We start from the raw sequence: 14,668 nt of genomic DNA on the forward strand, positions 1-14,668 counted from the left end.
ACTAAGAATTGGGTGGCAAATTAACACTTTCTATCTAAAAAATTATGATAGTTTTGCTTTTTTGCCAGTCTCATTTTAGTACTAGCTTTGTGACTTCTGATACTAGTTTTTTCAGGAATAAATCAAAACTAGAAATTATCAGCCCTGCTCTCCCATTTCACTGGGGAAGCTGAGAACCAGAAAAGTTACGTGATGGGCCCAGGCCTCCCACTGAACCGTAGTAGAGCCAATCCTAGGATCCAAGTGCTGGCCTGGGTCCAGTGCTCCCTCCAGCATGCCTGCCCCATTTGAAGGGGCAGTGAAGTACCATTTAGTGTGTTTTTTGTGGTCATTTACTTTTGAGCACATTATCTAAGATGTGCTAGTTAAAACTTAACTGCTCTTTAGAATGATTTGTGACATTTCTCCTTCATTCTTTTAACAATATTAACTTTGTTAGCTAGTTTGGAATTTTATTACTCACCATTTTTGGTAGAAAGATGTTCTCTTTGAGAATCTGGATTCCTCCTCCAAGTAACTAACCTCTTCGTGTCTCAAGAGGAGGTAACAAATCAAATATTAAGAATTGAAATTGATTTAGGCCAACATATGATTTCATTTAAACCATCAATAGGTTAATTAATGTTTTCATCCAAAAACTATTTTGTAATTGTGCCCAAGGTTGAGACTGCAGAATACTTGATATATTTATTTGCAGACAATAGAAACTCGTGGAATAGAATAGAACACTTTGCAAATACTAGAATATTAGTGGTTTCTCATTACAGTGCTCCAGATATATTTATTAATATTTGATTGATTCATTCATTTATTAAATGAACATTTATTGAGTACCAGCTACTTTGCTGGATGCTAGAACAAGACAAAATCCTGCCCTCATGAAGCTTACATCTAGTGGGGTTGTCAAACAATCAACAAGCAAGCAAATAAGATAATTAGGATGTGATAAATAGTGGGATGGAAATAAGCGAGGTGATATATGATAAACAATAAATGAGAATGGCCAACTTTATGTGGGGTTGTTAAGAAAGACCTCTCTTAAAAGGGGACTTTTAAGCGGATTCCTGAAGTTAAGAATGAACCAGGCATGCAAAGAGCTAGGAAAAGGGCATTGCAGCCAGAGGAAACAGCAAAGGCAAAAACCTCAAGATGGAAAGGGTCGCTGTTTCCTTCCTGTCTGTTAACTGAGATTATAAAAACTTCCCACCTACCACTCATAGGAATAATGTGGTGATATCAATAAATTTAACACAAAATGACCAAATTTGGGTTGGATATGTATAATAGACAATGAAGGAGAAATGGAGATTTTTTTCTCTACTTTTAAAGAAAAAATTATTTGAGGATACAAGAGAATAACACGAGAAAACATTGACAGATTTGGATCTTGCCTTCTGTAATCAAATGCTGCATTTTGTGATGCCAGTTGTCAGTGTAGAAGTTCACAGAAGATAAAGATCTTGGCCTGGGATTGGGACTTGACCTGGGCCTTGGAGAATGAGTGAATTTGGATTGGCCAACAGGAGGCAGAACAGCGTGTTTCAGGATGAGAGAACTATGTAAATAAGTATACTAAGATGGCATGATACGTGCACACAGAAGATAATTATGCAAGAAGATGGAGGTGTTAACTGACCTTGTTGTGGTAATCATTTCACAATATCTACATGTATCAAATCGTCATGTGTTACACCTTAAACTTACACAATGTTGTATGTCAATTATATCTCAATAGATCTGAGGGGAAAAACATTTTTTAACAAAGATACTGCGGTAGACTGAACTTGAATGAGTACTTGAAACCCTGAAGACTCAAGCTTCAGCCAGGATGGTCTTTGAAAACATAGAAGATAATAGATGGTCTGATTCATAGAGGTCATTGAAAAGTCAGTAGATCATTTTTGACTTGACATTTCATACAACAGAGGGAATTATTATGGTTTCTTGAATAAGAAAGTTGTATGGTAAAAAGAGAAATCAGATAACATAGATACAGATTAATGGAGACAGGAGGGGAAATCCTGGAGAATGGGAAACCAGGTAAGAGGACCTTCTTTGCTGTCATGCCCTTCATTGTACCTGGTGATGAAAATATGAATGGACTATGCTCATATCACAGAAAGGGAATGGGCTGTATATGCGATGTTGCCAAGAACTTTAATGTTGATGCTTAATAACTGAAGAGAGAAATCAGAAGTCAAAATGCGTGCTCTCTTGAGCCCCAGGGACTGGCTGACCAGTAGTGTCAGTGATGGAACTAGGGACATTTGCCTTGGACATTAAATGATTGATTTCACCTTGGATACCTTAAGTTCCAAAAGACAACAGGGTGCCCAGATTGTGATGTGAGCACAGAAGTAGAAGTGCAGAGCTAGAGTCAAGATGGAAAGTTGAATTTGGGAATGCAGTGATGAGAACTAAAGGCTTAGCTCTTGAGAATGAATGCTTTTGATGAAGAGTGTATGTTTGGGGGTGGGGGAGGCATACATGTGCACGCACGCATGCACGCACACACACACATATGTATTGGGTTGGCCAAAAAGTTCGTTTGGGTTTTTCCAGAACATCTTATGGAAAAATCCGAACGAACTTTTTGGCCAACCCAGTATATTTGTCTATAAAAATATATATTCACGCACCCAGAGAACCCAAGTAGAACGTACCAAAACAGCCGTTGGATTAAAGACAAAAAAGAATTTCAGGCAGTAAATAGGGAAAGTTCTTGGGGAAATACCCTTATCATTTTACCATAAAAACTACCACTAACCTTTTAGAGTGATGACTATGTGTCCTAAGGTCTTTAAATATAATAGTTCATTCAGTTTCTTTCCACAACCTTTAAAATAGCAAATGCTATTGTTATCCCCATTTTATAGTTGAGGAAGTTTAGGCACAGGTAGATTAAGCAGTTTGCCCAAGATTATACCCAATTTGAAGAAGTAGAGCTGAGATTCCAATATAGGCATTGTGTTTTCAAAGCCTGAGCCCTTAACTCTCATGCCATATGGCTGTAATATTCATGATGGTGTTTTAATTACAAGTCTGACTTCTGTCTTATGTAAGTTTCTTGAAAAGGAGTTAATTAATTAACAGTTTTAAAAGTTGGGTGGAAACGAGAAAGTCAGCAGATGGCTGGGCAGTGATTGGATAATCCCTTATGGCAGAAGAGACCTTGGAATTCTCTAGGGTATGACAGAGACAGGAAAGGAAGAATATACCTTTTGGCTTATTTTCTTTCTCCTCTTCTTCCATTCACCGTTTGCTGTTGAAACAGGAAATTGTCCACTTCAAAAAGAGTTATTATAATAATTTGCGGGGAAAAAATGGTATCTTTATTTTTTAGTGCCTTATATACTACAAATGTCTGTGTCCTCATTTGTATTCCAGGAATGCTAGTTTATCTAAATTGACTGCCAGCCAAATTCTTACATTAAAACTCATTATTTCCTCAACTTTCATTACAAAGTAAGAGTTAGATTCCAAAAGGGTAGGGTTTCAGAAACAGCGTCAATATCGGTATTACTGAATTCTCCTCAGCCCGGAAGCCCAGTGCCTGGATTTCTCTGTGGGGGGGGGCTCGGGTCTTAAAGCAGGAGTTAAGGACTGAAACTCCTTCCTCTGGAAAAGCCACACAAGGCTTCTTTGACAGTGGCTTTAATGAATGCTTTCCCTTGCTGGGAGAGGACTTTGCTTTCATTCTCCATGCTTTTCAGGGTTTCCCCAACCTTTCTCACATCTCCCTTGTTAGAGGAAGAGGCAGAGGAAATAGTAAGTTCCCAGCCCACCACGCTCAGTCGTACAGTATGGCAAGGAGAAGGGACAAGGCACCTGCTTGCTGCCATAGCTATAACGGGGAAAGCTGTAGCAGTCCTTCCTTCAATGAGTAAATTAACTTAGTGCTTTTCTTTGGACCTAAAACTGTGAAGGGATGTCATCTAATTAATCTTCCTAAAGCACAGTTCTGCTCAAGTGAACTGGCTGCTCAAAAACTTTCAATATTTTTCCATTTTAACAGGATAAAATTCTTAGCCTTACATTTATGAGCCTTCATGATTTGGGCCTATGCTGTGTATACCTGACCTTATTTACCAGTATTCCCCCTTTTTGTGGACAGGGAAGCTGACTTATTCCATTTTCTTCTGCAGGCCCCCGCTTGCCTGTGTCTGTGCTTACACTGATACCTTCAGGGATGCCCCTCCACTCCCCCCGCCTCAGCCTGTCTCTAGCATCATTAACCCCCATTACACGCTGCATACAATCCTCATCTAAATGCCATCTCCACCATACAGCCTTACTGAACTCATCTGAACTCCTAGGTGATTTTATGTTATGCAGTCATTTTATCTGTGTTCCAGATATTTATGTGCATATATTGCCTTCTTTACTAAATTATTGGCAGAAATTTGTATCAAATTTAACTTTGTATCTTCCATATCACCTACACTTAACATAAGAGGAAGTTAAAACCGCACAGGGCTGAGAGGATGTATAGATTACTTGTAATAATATGTCTTTTTACAACTTATCCTTTCTCTGTGCCCTAGTAAATAAGTGAAGGCAGAACAGGACCAGAGCTCCTGAGTTTCAATCCAAGACTTACTCACCAGCAACAGTGGTTCTCCCCCCTGGCTTGCACATTGGAATCACTTGACACCACCTGTGGTGCTTTAAAAAATCCTCACCTGGGAGCCCCAAGCCATAGAAATTAGAATCGTAGGAGTGCTACCCAGACATCAGTATTATTCAAATCTCCCCACATGATTCTTTGTGCAACCAAGATTGGTAATAAATACTGCACAGCGCAATGGCCCCGGACCATTCTTACTTTCCTAGGTAATTCTATGAATTTGAGAAACTTTTATTTTTTCATATCAAAAAAATTTTAGGTAGAAACATGCTCAATGTGAGATAGTAGAATAGCACATTTTGTTTTTCTTTCAACAGTAGCTCACTTAATTGTTTAACTTTTCAGATATTTCGAAAGAAAGCAGTGGAACTTGGGGTAAAATTGCTACCTGCATTTCATACTCCCTCTGGAATACCTTGGGCATTGCTGAATATAAAAAGGTAAAACTCTTCATTTTCGACAACATGTTTTAAGTTGACATATTCAAGATTGTGGTCTAACAAATAGACACCGGATGGATAATTACTTGAATGATGTTGGTGACTAACACCATTGGGAGTCTTGGTGTCTGTCTTTGTGTTGGAAGTTATTAGTGTTTTTCAGTGTTCTGTGGCTTTAGATGGGTTCCCATCATGGGATCGAATGACCCCAAGAGAGTAATGCACACAAGACATGATTCAAGGTTTTCACTATTTCACGGTGATGTTGCATACTGTCTCCATAAATTCCAAGAGCATCCCATTATCTTTAAAATTGTCATCAAAGCATTTCACTTTCAAAGAAGTCAATTCCTAAGATCACTTCCCTTCAGTTAAGCTGCTGGTCAGAGATATTGCAGAGATACAACATTTGGACTAATCAGGTCTCCCACACAACAAGTTGGTGTAACTGAGACTGGAGCACCTGACGCTGCTCACCCACAGTTGTAAGGAGGGAAGGGGACTGCTCCATTGGCCCAGATCAACCCATCCTTCTCATCCCCTTTGGGTGGAGAACCCTGGCATGCCAAGTCCATGGCAATGTGGCCCCAAGAAACGCCTGGGCCGAATAGACTTTCTGGTATTCTCCCAGGAAGTAGTTTGAATTTTCATGATAGCTTGAGCATTTTGTTAATAAACAATTTTATCTTAAGCTTCCTTCTTAACTCCTTCTTCTCCATAACTAATTAATTGCATATATGTCTCTTTGTGATGATGGTGAGGATGACAATGATGACAGCTATTTTGTCATTGTAAAATATGATGGTTTATTCTAGGTACTTTACCCATATTACCACATTTAATCCTCACAACAACCCAGTAAGGTCAGTACTGCTGTTACCTCTGTTTTACTAATAAGGAACTTGAGTCACAGAGAGACTAAGTCATTTGCCTAAAATCATACCATATGTAAACGGTAGAGCTACAATATGTACTTAGATGTTTATACACACATTGAGTCATAGGCACAAGTTAAATGGCTTTCTCGTTTTAGAAATGGCAAGAGGATGCACAGGGTGACTTGGCAAGATTAATGCACAGTTCTTCCTAATTATTTATTTTAGTGACATTCCTTCCTAAAATTAATCATGAAAAATCATGAAATTAATTGGCTAATAAATCAGTTAAATTCATGCTTTGTTTTCATTTGTATGTTATATATCTATACCTTGAAATCACGCTGTACCTGTCTATAATTTTATATATGTATGTGTGTATCTGTGTGTGTGTGTGTGTGTGTGTGTGTTTGGGGCAGAGGCAGGGGTGTTGAGGCAGTGAGCCAGGGAGAGTTCAAACCCCTGGGCCATGTTAAACTGAGGTAGTTCTCTATTGCATAATGTGATATCTCAAGATCCATTCTTCCCTTTGGACTCCTACGGCTTTCTCTGTCAGCTTGGAGATCAATGGCATGTGCTGTGCTGTCTTAAGGTGAAAGTGGGCATATATGCTTGGCTTGGAGGCAGCATGGTGTTGGGGGATCCATGAGGGTTTTTTTTGGCTCATGTAGATCACCTATATTGCCTTCCATATCTTCAGACTTTGTATTTATAGGTAGTATTCTGACCTAGAAACTTCTCTGTTACTTGAAATAAGATCCAGTTACGAAAACACTGTGCATATTTAACACATATTTTTCCTACTTACCCTCTGAGAAGAATGATATGGGCATAATAGTACACTGAGTTAATTGGTTATCAAGAGACCTGGTTCTAGGTATTTTATAGCTATTCTAGGTTTGTCTTTAGAGCAACCATTTTAACTCTCCAGGCTTATTTGTAAACTGGAAGTTAGGCTACTTAACTAGTTTTTTTGTACCTTTTCATGTTTATAGCCCACTTTGAAATTCTGATAAACCACGGCCTTCTCCTCATAAAATGCATGTTCCTGAGGACATATACTTTTACTCAGTTTCCAAAAGCTAACAGTACCATTGGAGTCCACCTAGGACCTAAGGGCCCCCCAGGTTTAAAATACTGGAGTGAATGATCACTCCAGCCTTCTACTCTAAGATGCTGTGGAGCTAGTTCTTATTGCTTCCTGGAAGGTAATGGAATTAGATAAAGGCCTCCGAAAACTAGTAGAGGTGTGGGCCTACATCTTTGCAAAAGTTCAGTAAGTTATTGTAAGGTGCTGATATCATTTAATTAATTCTAGCCTCTCTGGAAATCATCATAAGAAATTAGATTGTTTTAAAGCATATTTAACGTAGTGTTTATTTTTTACAGCCAAGAGGATTTTTTCCTTAGTTATATCTATCCTTTGTGTACAGTGGAGATATTTTTCAGTACATAAAGGAATACTTCTAAAAACTATTCAGTATTGAATCTGCTGTTATCTTTTTTATCTGTATCTCCTGAAAATTCATTAACTAGGGCTTTAACTTTTTCTTAAGACCTTATTTTGGATTTACAGTATAGTATTTTACATTATTTTACGTTAGAACTTTTAATTTCAAATATTACAGGAAAATTATTTTGGGTCAAAAATAATGTGCCATTTCATTTATGTATTCTCTGATGTTTTCATGTTAAACTAGAGGAAATTAGGTAACCATTTTACAACTGACAGGAACACTTTTAACTTCTTCCTGGCAACCTGTATGAATTTTTTATTATATATTTTATCCACTCTCAATTCCATTTACTAAATAGCAGTGGCTTACCCAAATTTATACAATAAACCTTGGCAAAATTAATAGTAATATCAACCCACTAAAATTCATCCTATCCCTTTGCCCAATCAAGTACTCTCATGGAATCCTTTCTTCTGCCGTCTGTGAAACTGATTTATCATCTTGAAGAATTTTCTCTAGGGGACAAAAACAGTGTTTCATATTTAACTGCAATAATTAGATTTCAGGATGTGCTGTTGATGTCAGCCTGTACATATATGCTGTTTTCTCTGAATCTCTGTATTTTCACAGTATGGGCCAGGGGACAAGGGACAGCTGGCATAGAGCTTATTTTCTAGTTTTCTGAAGCCTGTCACCAGTAGAAGTTTCAAAGGAGATGGGGAAAAATATGTCTGGCAAAATTATATTTTAATTAACTTCTCAGAATAAGGGAGTATCTATAGAAGGATGCCCAAGAGAAAAAAGTGCTCGAGGGTGCTTTTTAGAATAGCTCCGTATTCACTGTTGACTGGCTTTGAAACTCTTGGCAATAATTATGATGGGGGAGGCAGATATGCTGTCTGTAATATCATAATTCTGCTCTTCCGCCTCAATTTTGAAAATAGTTATGGAGGCTACTCTTTGCCAACACCTATATGTTAACAAAAATGTGAACTTACTGGTATTATCGGTTCACATTCCTCTAGTATTCAGGTTTTTGCCTAAAGATAATTGGTTTCTTTACCTTTTCTTTGTTAAAAAAAAAAGAAAGCATTTATTTTAGTCCCTGCTGTGATGAAGTTTCTATGCTAGGTTCAGGTAAGATTTTCTGCTTCTTTTCACTTCATTTAAAAAGATAACAGACATGGTCCTCCTCTCAGGGTATTCGTATTTACAGCCTGGTTAGTAAAGCAGAATATATATTTTGTATGTTATACACTCACTCATGTAATTGACAAATGTAAGGTAGTCTGTGCCAAGGAGAGATAATAAGTACTCACCAGGTTGAATTTAAAGCAAGCAGTATTTTGAATTGGGGACGTTTATGTATTTGGAGCCAAAACACCAATAAGCCAAATTAGATTTCAGTATATGTGCAAACTGAGAATAGCAGAGAACCTAAATAATTTACTCATATCCTGCATTAGAAAGTCTGTCCCAAAATCTGTTCAGAAAAAAACATTATAACTATCTCTTCTGCTCCATCTATAGTAAATTCTCAATTCAAGAGATGCTATATTAAGTTGTAAGTTAATTGAAATTATGAGTTGATAACAAGTGGTAATTTGACTGAACAAACACCTGGGTGTTATACACAGTACCTGATTAGAGCAACATGCTTGCTTCACCAATACGACAGTAGAATGAAGATGCGTAAGTTACGTAACACCTCTGCTAAAGGAAAACATTGCCTAGATTTAACAGATTAGATTTTGGTAGAACTCAATTTCTCTAATGTGAAAATGTTAAAATTTGATGTCTGATCTTGTTACTACTATTAGCAAGAGACCCTATGCATTTTTTTTTCTCCAACCTAAAGAAGAAAAATCACTTCTGTGGTTTGTAAAGTCAAACATTTCACCACTTCCATATTTCTAGGTATAATTTAAGCCTAAGTAGAATATATGTACTAATTTGGGGTTTTCTAAAGTATGTTCTTAATTTAAAATAATATGGTTAATATTCCCATTACTCATTTATATCACAGGGCATATAGTCTGGGCATTCTTAGTAATTATTCTGTCTTTACTATGAGTTAGTTTTAGCTTATACTGCTTTATCACTTGTTTCTCTTCGTGTATTTCTCTGAACTGACACCTACCTGGTGGTTATATTAGGTTAGTGGATCTGTCTATAGCACGTCATTTTATTGTACACATCAAGAAACGTGCTGGGAAGTGACTGATCGCTATTCCAGCTCTCATTAGTAAGCAAGGAGATGAATGAACCACAACTCCCTCACCTGTTTTTATTTCCTGCTTTGTAAAGCTTTATTTACCGACTACTCTCATTATCCAATGCAAATGCATACTATGTCATTAGTTACTTTGCAGTGTGTATTATTATAATTAAATTGCAAATTGCTTTACTTTATCTGAAATGGGGCCTTAATTAAGAATAGTACACAGCTTAATGTTTTCTAATAGTGAAAGATTATCCTGTATGAAGCATGTAGTATGTATATTGTAACAGACCCCCTTTTTGTGTTTCGTAATACTTTGGTGGTGTAAAATGCTTGAATATTAAATCATAGTTGGAGAGTTTTAATAGACACAAAGTATGAAAGACAGTCTAATTAGGTTAAATTTTTTTAAAAGTATTTTCCATATATCTCCCTGCGTATTTACTTGACAGTTGAAATATAAACTTCTACATTTTTAAATTTGCTAACCGTCTTTTAAAGTACCTGGTTTCAGATTTGAAAGAGGTGTATTATGTTTTAAAATGAAGCAGAATACAGTTCTATACCTTAACATCATAAGAATAATATAAAAATTATCAAGAAACAAATCTTCTGATATAAGCAGATCAAACTTTAATGATTTGCTAATATTCTAAGAAGTAAAATAGTACTTAGTTATCCTAAAAATGTTCTGTAGCAGTTATATAGCCCAAGTATAAAATCAGAGCTGCATCTTACAATTTATCTTTTATTTATATGTTTTATGGATCTGTTAAGAATTCAAAGATAAGTTCTACCAACTCTAGAAAAGTAAAAAAGAAGTTACAGTCTTTCCAAGTATTTTAAGTGAAACTGCTTTATGTGTTTATTTTTTCTGATTGGATACTTTATTATATTGGGTTTCCCTCTTTTATCTATTTTAATTCATTTGGCCATTTATACTCTTCTGGAAATAAAAATAACCATACTTTGAGGTTTTAAAACTGACGTGCACAAAATTACTAATATCAGACATCAAAATATTATTACCACAGTTAAAGCTGCTACTTACTAACATTGTCAATATAGCTCTTGGCCTTGGATAATTCACTTAATTAAGTTTGTCTTCTCATAAGTAAAACTAAAATAACAACAATGATAGTATCTATCCTGATGACCTCATGAGGCATTTTTGTGGAAATATAATGAATTAATATGTAAAAGAAGATTAATCATTGCAAAGGGCTATGAAATAAATGTAAATTGGAATTATTATTAATTTATGGTTTTGTGCTCAGTTTTCATTATGAAATTGTGTGTGTGTGTGTGTGTATAAAACAATAAAATAGGACATAGCTAAAACTGACTTGGTTTTGATGCCTTTTTATGGTAATCTTCTGTTTTTAAGCCACTCAGTGCTTCTAATCCATTCTCAAACTCGAGTCCCATTTTCCTCTGTCAGGAAGGAAGATGGTATTAGTGGAACCAGCTAGAAGTGTGGAGAGAATGTATCCCCATAGTCCATATAGGATCGTGGTGGCTTCATGCTCCAACATATATTATTTTTAAAATTATTTTGGAATAAGCCTATAGGATCAAAACTCAGATTCCTCTCTCAAATTATATTTATTGGTGACTTATCTCTTCTAGAAATAAGAACTGTTCAACCCATGAGGTTTAAGGAGAGTATGAGGCAATAAAATGTAATGTTATTTTCCCAAGTCCCGCATGCCAGCTAGTGCTTAATTAATATGACACAAACCTAGTCTATGAAAATGTATATATATATTCTTGCTAGAAACATCCACATAGCCCTGTTTTCTAGTTCTTAGGCTGTCCTACTTCTATTAAGAGTCTGACTGCTGTGGTTATTTTCTATCAGTGATTCTTAGCCTTCCCGGTGCTTTAGAATAACTGGTGCATTTTTTAAATATCATCGCTGCCTCTCTACCCTACACTCTGTTTCATTTGGCTTGGAGTGAGGTCCTGGTATTTTTTTAAGCCTGTTCAGCCATTCCAGTATTCATCTAGGGTTGAGAATCACTGCTATGAATCTAGTATTTTTATCCTAAGGATAGCTGCATTTCTCTTCTCAGTTACCTTTGAAAACTTTTCGCTCCCCATTGATGGTCAGTTTAATTCTTGAAATATAGAAATATATTAGGCAATTGGTTTGAAAATACCCAGCCTTTAATAGAACAGTGGTTCCCAACCTTTTAGAGTATGTAAGAATTGCCTAGAGGGCTTGTTAAAACACTTATTGCTGGGCCCCTCCCACAGAGTTTCTGATTGGGCAGATTTTTGGTCAGCCTTGATAATTTGCATTTCTTACCAGATCCCAGGTGATGCAGAGGCTGATTGATGCTTCTGGTTCAGGGATCACACTTTGAGAACCATTGTAATAGAAGAAATGACTGAGACATCCGAGCTGTTTAGATTCTTAAATCTCGGAGCTGCTCAGAGAGGCAGCCAACTCCAAACATCCATGGGGTGGAGGTGGGGGGGTTAGGGGGTCTGTTTCTGTGATTAATTTACTTTTGTTAATAATTACCCAACATTTTCACTTATCCCTAAGCAGTTTGTTGCTTCTTCTAGAAAACAGCTAATTCCAGACCTTAATTACCAAAAAAGAGTTTACATCTCCTTTTTTCCCTTGCAATATATAGTTTTTAATCTAGTAAGATTAGAAAGCAAGGTTTGGGTCATTTTAGCATAGAAGGAGAAAAAAGGCATTTTTAATTAAGGACTTAGGGGTGACTGTTAAAAAGAAGAGCTATTTCCATAAAGCCATTCTTGTTGCTTCAAGCAAAGCGACTTTATTAACAGCAGCTGGTGACCTGTTTTGTATCTGAGGACATTCCACGGCCCATGAAAAGAGGCTAAGGTTATCCTTCCACCACAGGAAGAGAGAACCTAAGCTTCTTCAGAATCATTTAATCCTCTCACCAAGCTACCGATCACTGCGTCCATGCCAGGCACTTAGTAGCTTGACCAAACTAAAGGCATTTATTTATTGCAAGTGGACAATAAGGATGGCAACAGTTAATTTAAATGTACTTTGTGTATTGCCTCCTTTATTAAGACTTAAGGGACAAGTAATTCTGACAAAGGATGCTTTGCTGTTTCTTAGTCATGCGTTTTGAGGCAGAAGGAATTTGAAGAGCCTAAGGGCAGATGAACTGTTCCCTTTCTTCCCACTCCTCTGGTCATAATTGAACTTAATACCCAGGTAAATGGGGTTTTCAGTGTCCTTTGTTCCCTGGATGAAGAAGCAGATCTAATCTGTTTCTGAGCACAGGCTCTAAGAGTCCTCATAAGTTCTCCACACCACCCACTCTCTTTCTGCATGAATCTCCATCTGCCACAGACCGCTTCTGCTGTGCTTCTGGTAGGGCAGTGGCAGAAAAGTGACGTGTGAATAGAGCAAACTGGTTATTTTACTCAACCATGGATTAGATATTGAAAAATAATTTTTGTATATTTTCGTAAGGTCCTGCCTTTATGGCTCAATTACAGCAAATGAGTAAAGTGCAGTAATGTATCAAAGGTGATGTGTAGGCAATTGAGAGACAATCTATCCCAAGACGATTGCTTAAAGCCTTTAAAAAACGACTTGTGGTGTGTAGGAAGTCTCTTAAGAGGCCTTCCTCACTCTTCAATTTTTGGCAGATAGATTCTTGGTACAAAATCCATGGGATTGGATTGTTAAATATGACCATGACTTTCCCCATAGCATCCCCACTGTTTAAGTGGTTAACTCACCAGGAAAATTTTGTTTAAGGACGCGTAGTTAATTTGAATGCAACAAACTCAGAGTGCCTTTCATCCCAAGATTTTCAAACGCACAGAACTAATGTTTTACAGATTCAGCTTTGTTCACTGTGTTCACACAGTTGGGGGCAAATCAGCCTTGGCAATTTGAAATGTATTCTGTGTACAGAACTTAGATTAGGAACAAGTCAAAACACATAATTCATACAGTGCCTTTACAGGTCAGCAGTGGAATAATCTTTTCAAGGAGTTAGAATCCCAGGTTTTTAATGAAGCAGCAATCACTTTTCCTGTGATGAATCTCAAGACCAGGCTCACGTTGTTAGTGTGGGGCAGACCTTTCAAATATCTAATAAAGTTTAATCTAAAAGTTATGAAATTGTTTGAATAGGTGTTTGAAAATCAGCCTAGGTCTCAAGGCACTTTCTCAGCCTTTATAATTGTTAATCATTGTAAATATTCAACTAACTACATTGAATCTTTGAGTCGGAATTGGAAGGTCAATATAAAATATTTATGCTACAGCCAATAATTTTTAAAGACCTCACAGTCTCATTGGGTACGTGAACCACTCATGTTTCCTGCTTATGTAGTAATAGCTGTAGTTGAACTGTTCTGAAAACTGGGATGAACAATTATTGATTGCAGTCTCTTTTATTAACTGGAAAAAGAAAAGTGATGGAGCAGTAGTAAGAATTAATTGTAAATTACTAATCTGGAAATTAATATGCAGCTGGGCATGAGTAGAGGCAGTGCAATCTGGTGATTTAGCAATCATGACAAATTATCTTCATCTGTAAGGTGTAGAGTTGCTAGCTTTCCATTATTTGATTTTTAGTAACAGACCCAGTTTTAGGAAGACTTTATATGAATGCCCATGTTGCCCTTTTATCCTGGAAATGTCACTTGGCGTCTGGCATTATTAATTAACTCTCACTCTCCCTCTTTGGCATGTCATGCTATAGTTTCTATGGAACATTTGTACAAAACAGTGATTACTGGTAATTGACCTGTATATGTTGAATAATCTTAAGATGCTACTGAGAGTTTAATGTACCTTGTAAATTGAGAGGCTTCCAATTAAGTTGAGTTCTTAAGATAATCACTTTCAAAACTAATCAAGTAATAGGACATTAGTAAAGCTGTTATTGACTTAATTGTGACAAATTAATAAACAGACCCAATGCAATTACTATAATGGCTTTATCAGTGAGCAGTTTTCCAAAATTTAAGCATGTCTATTCTACTCCCTGGAAGTACAATAAAAGTTGCATAAGCTGTTTTAAGGTGCATATCAT

The 14,668-nt window shown here is 36.7% G+C and overlaps 1 protein-coding gene across 1 annotated transcript in view; it reads left to right on the forward strand.

Moving 5' to 3' along the window:
• Positions 1-14,668, forward strand: part of MAN1A1 (mannosidase alpha class 1A member 1) — a 165,674-nt gene that overhangs the window by 87,609 nt on the left and 63,397 nt on the right. Inside the window, exon 6 of the mRNA XM_061207179.1 lies at positions 4,973-5,067. Coding sequence (XP_061063162.1) covers positions 4,973-5,067 — 95 coding nt within the window. The remainder of the gene's footprint in view (positions 1-4,972; positions 5,068-14,668) is intronic.

The sequence above is a fragment of the Eubalaena glacialis genome, chromosome 12, assembly GCF_028564815.1.
Source record: "Eubalaena glacialis isolate mEubGla1 chromosome 12, mEubGla1.1.hap2.+ XY, whole genome shotgun sequence".
In the NCBI taxonomy this organism is placed as follows: Eukaryota; Metazoa; Chordata; class Mammalia; order Artiodactyla; family Balaenidae; genus Eubalaena; species Eubalaena glacialis.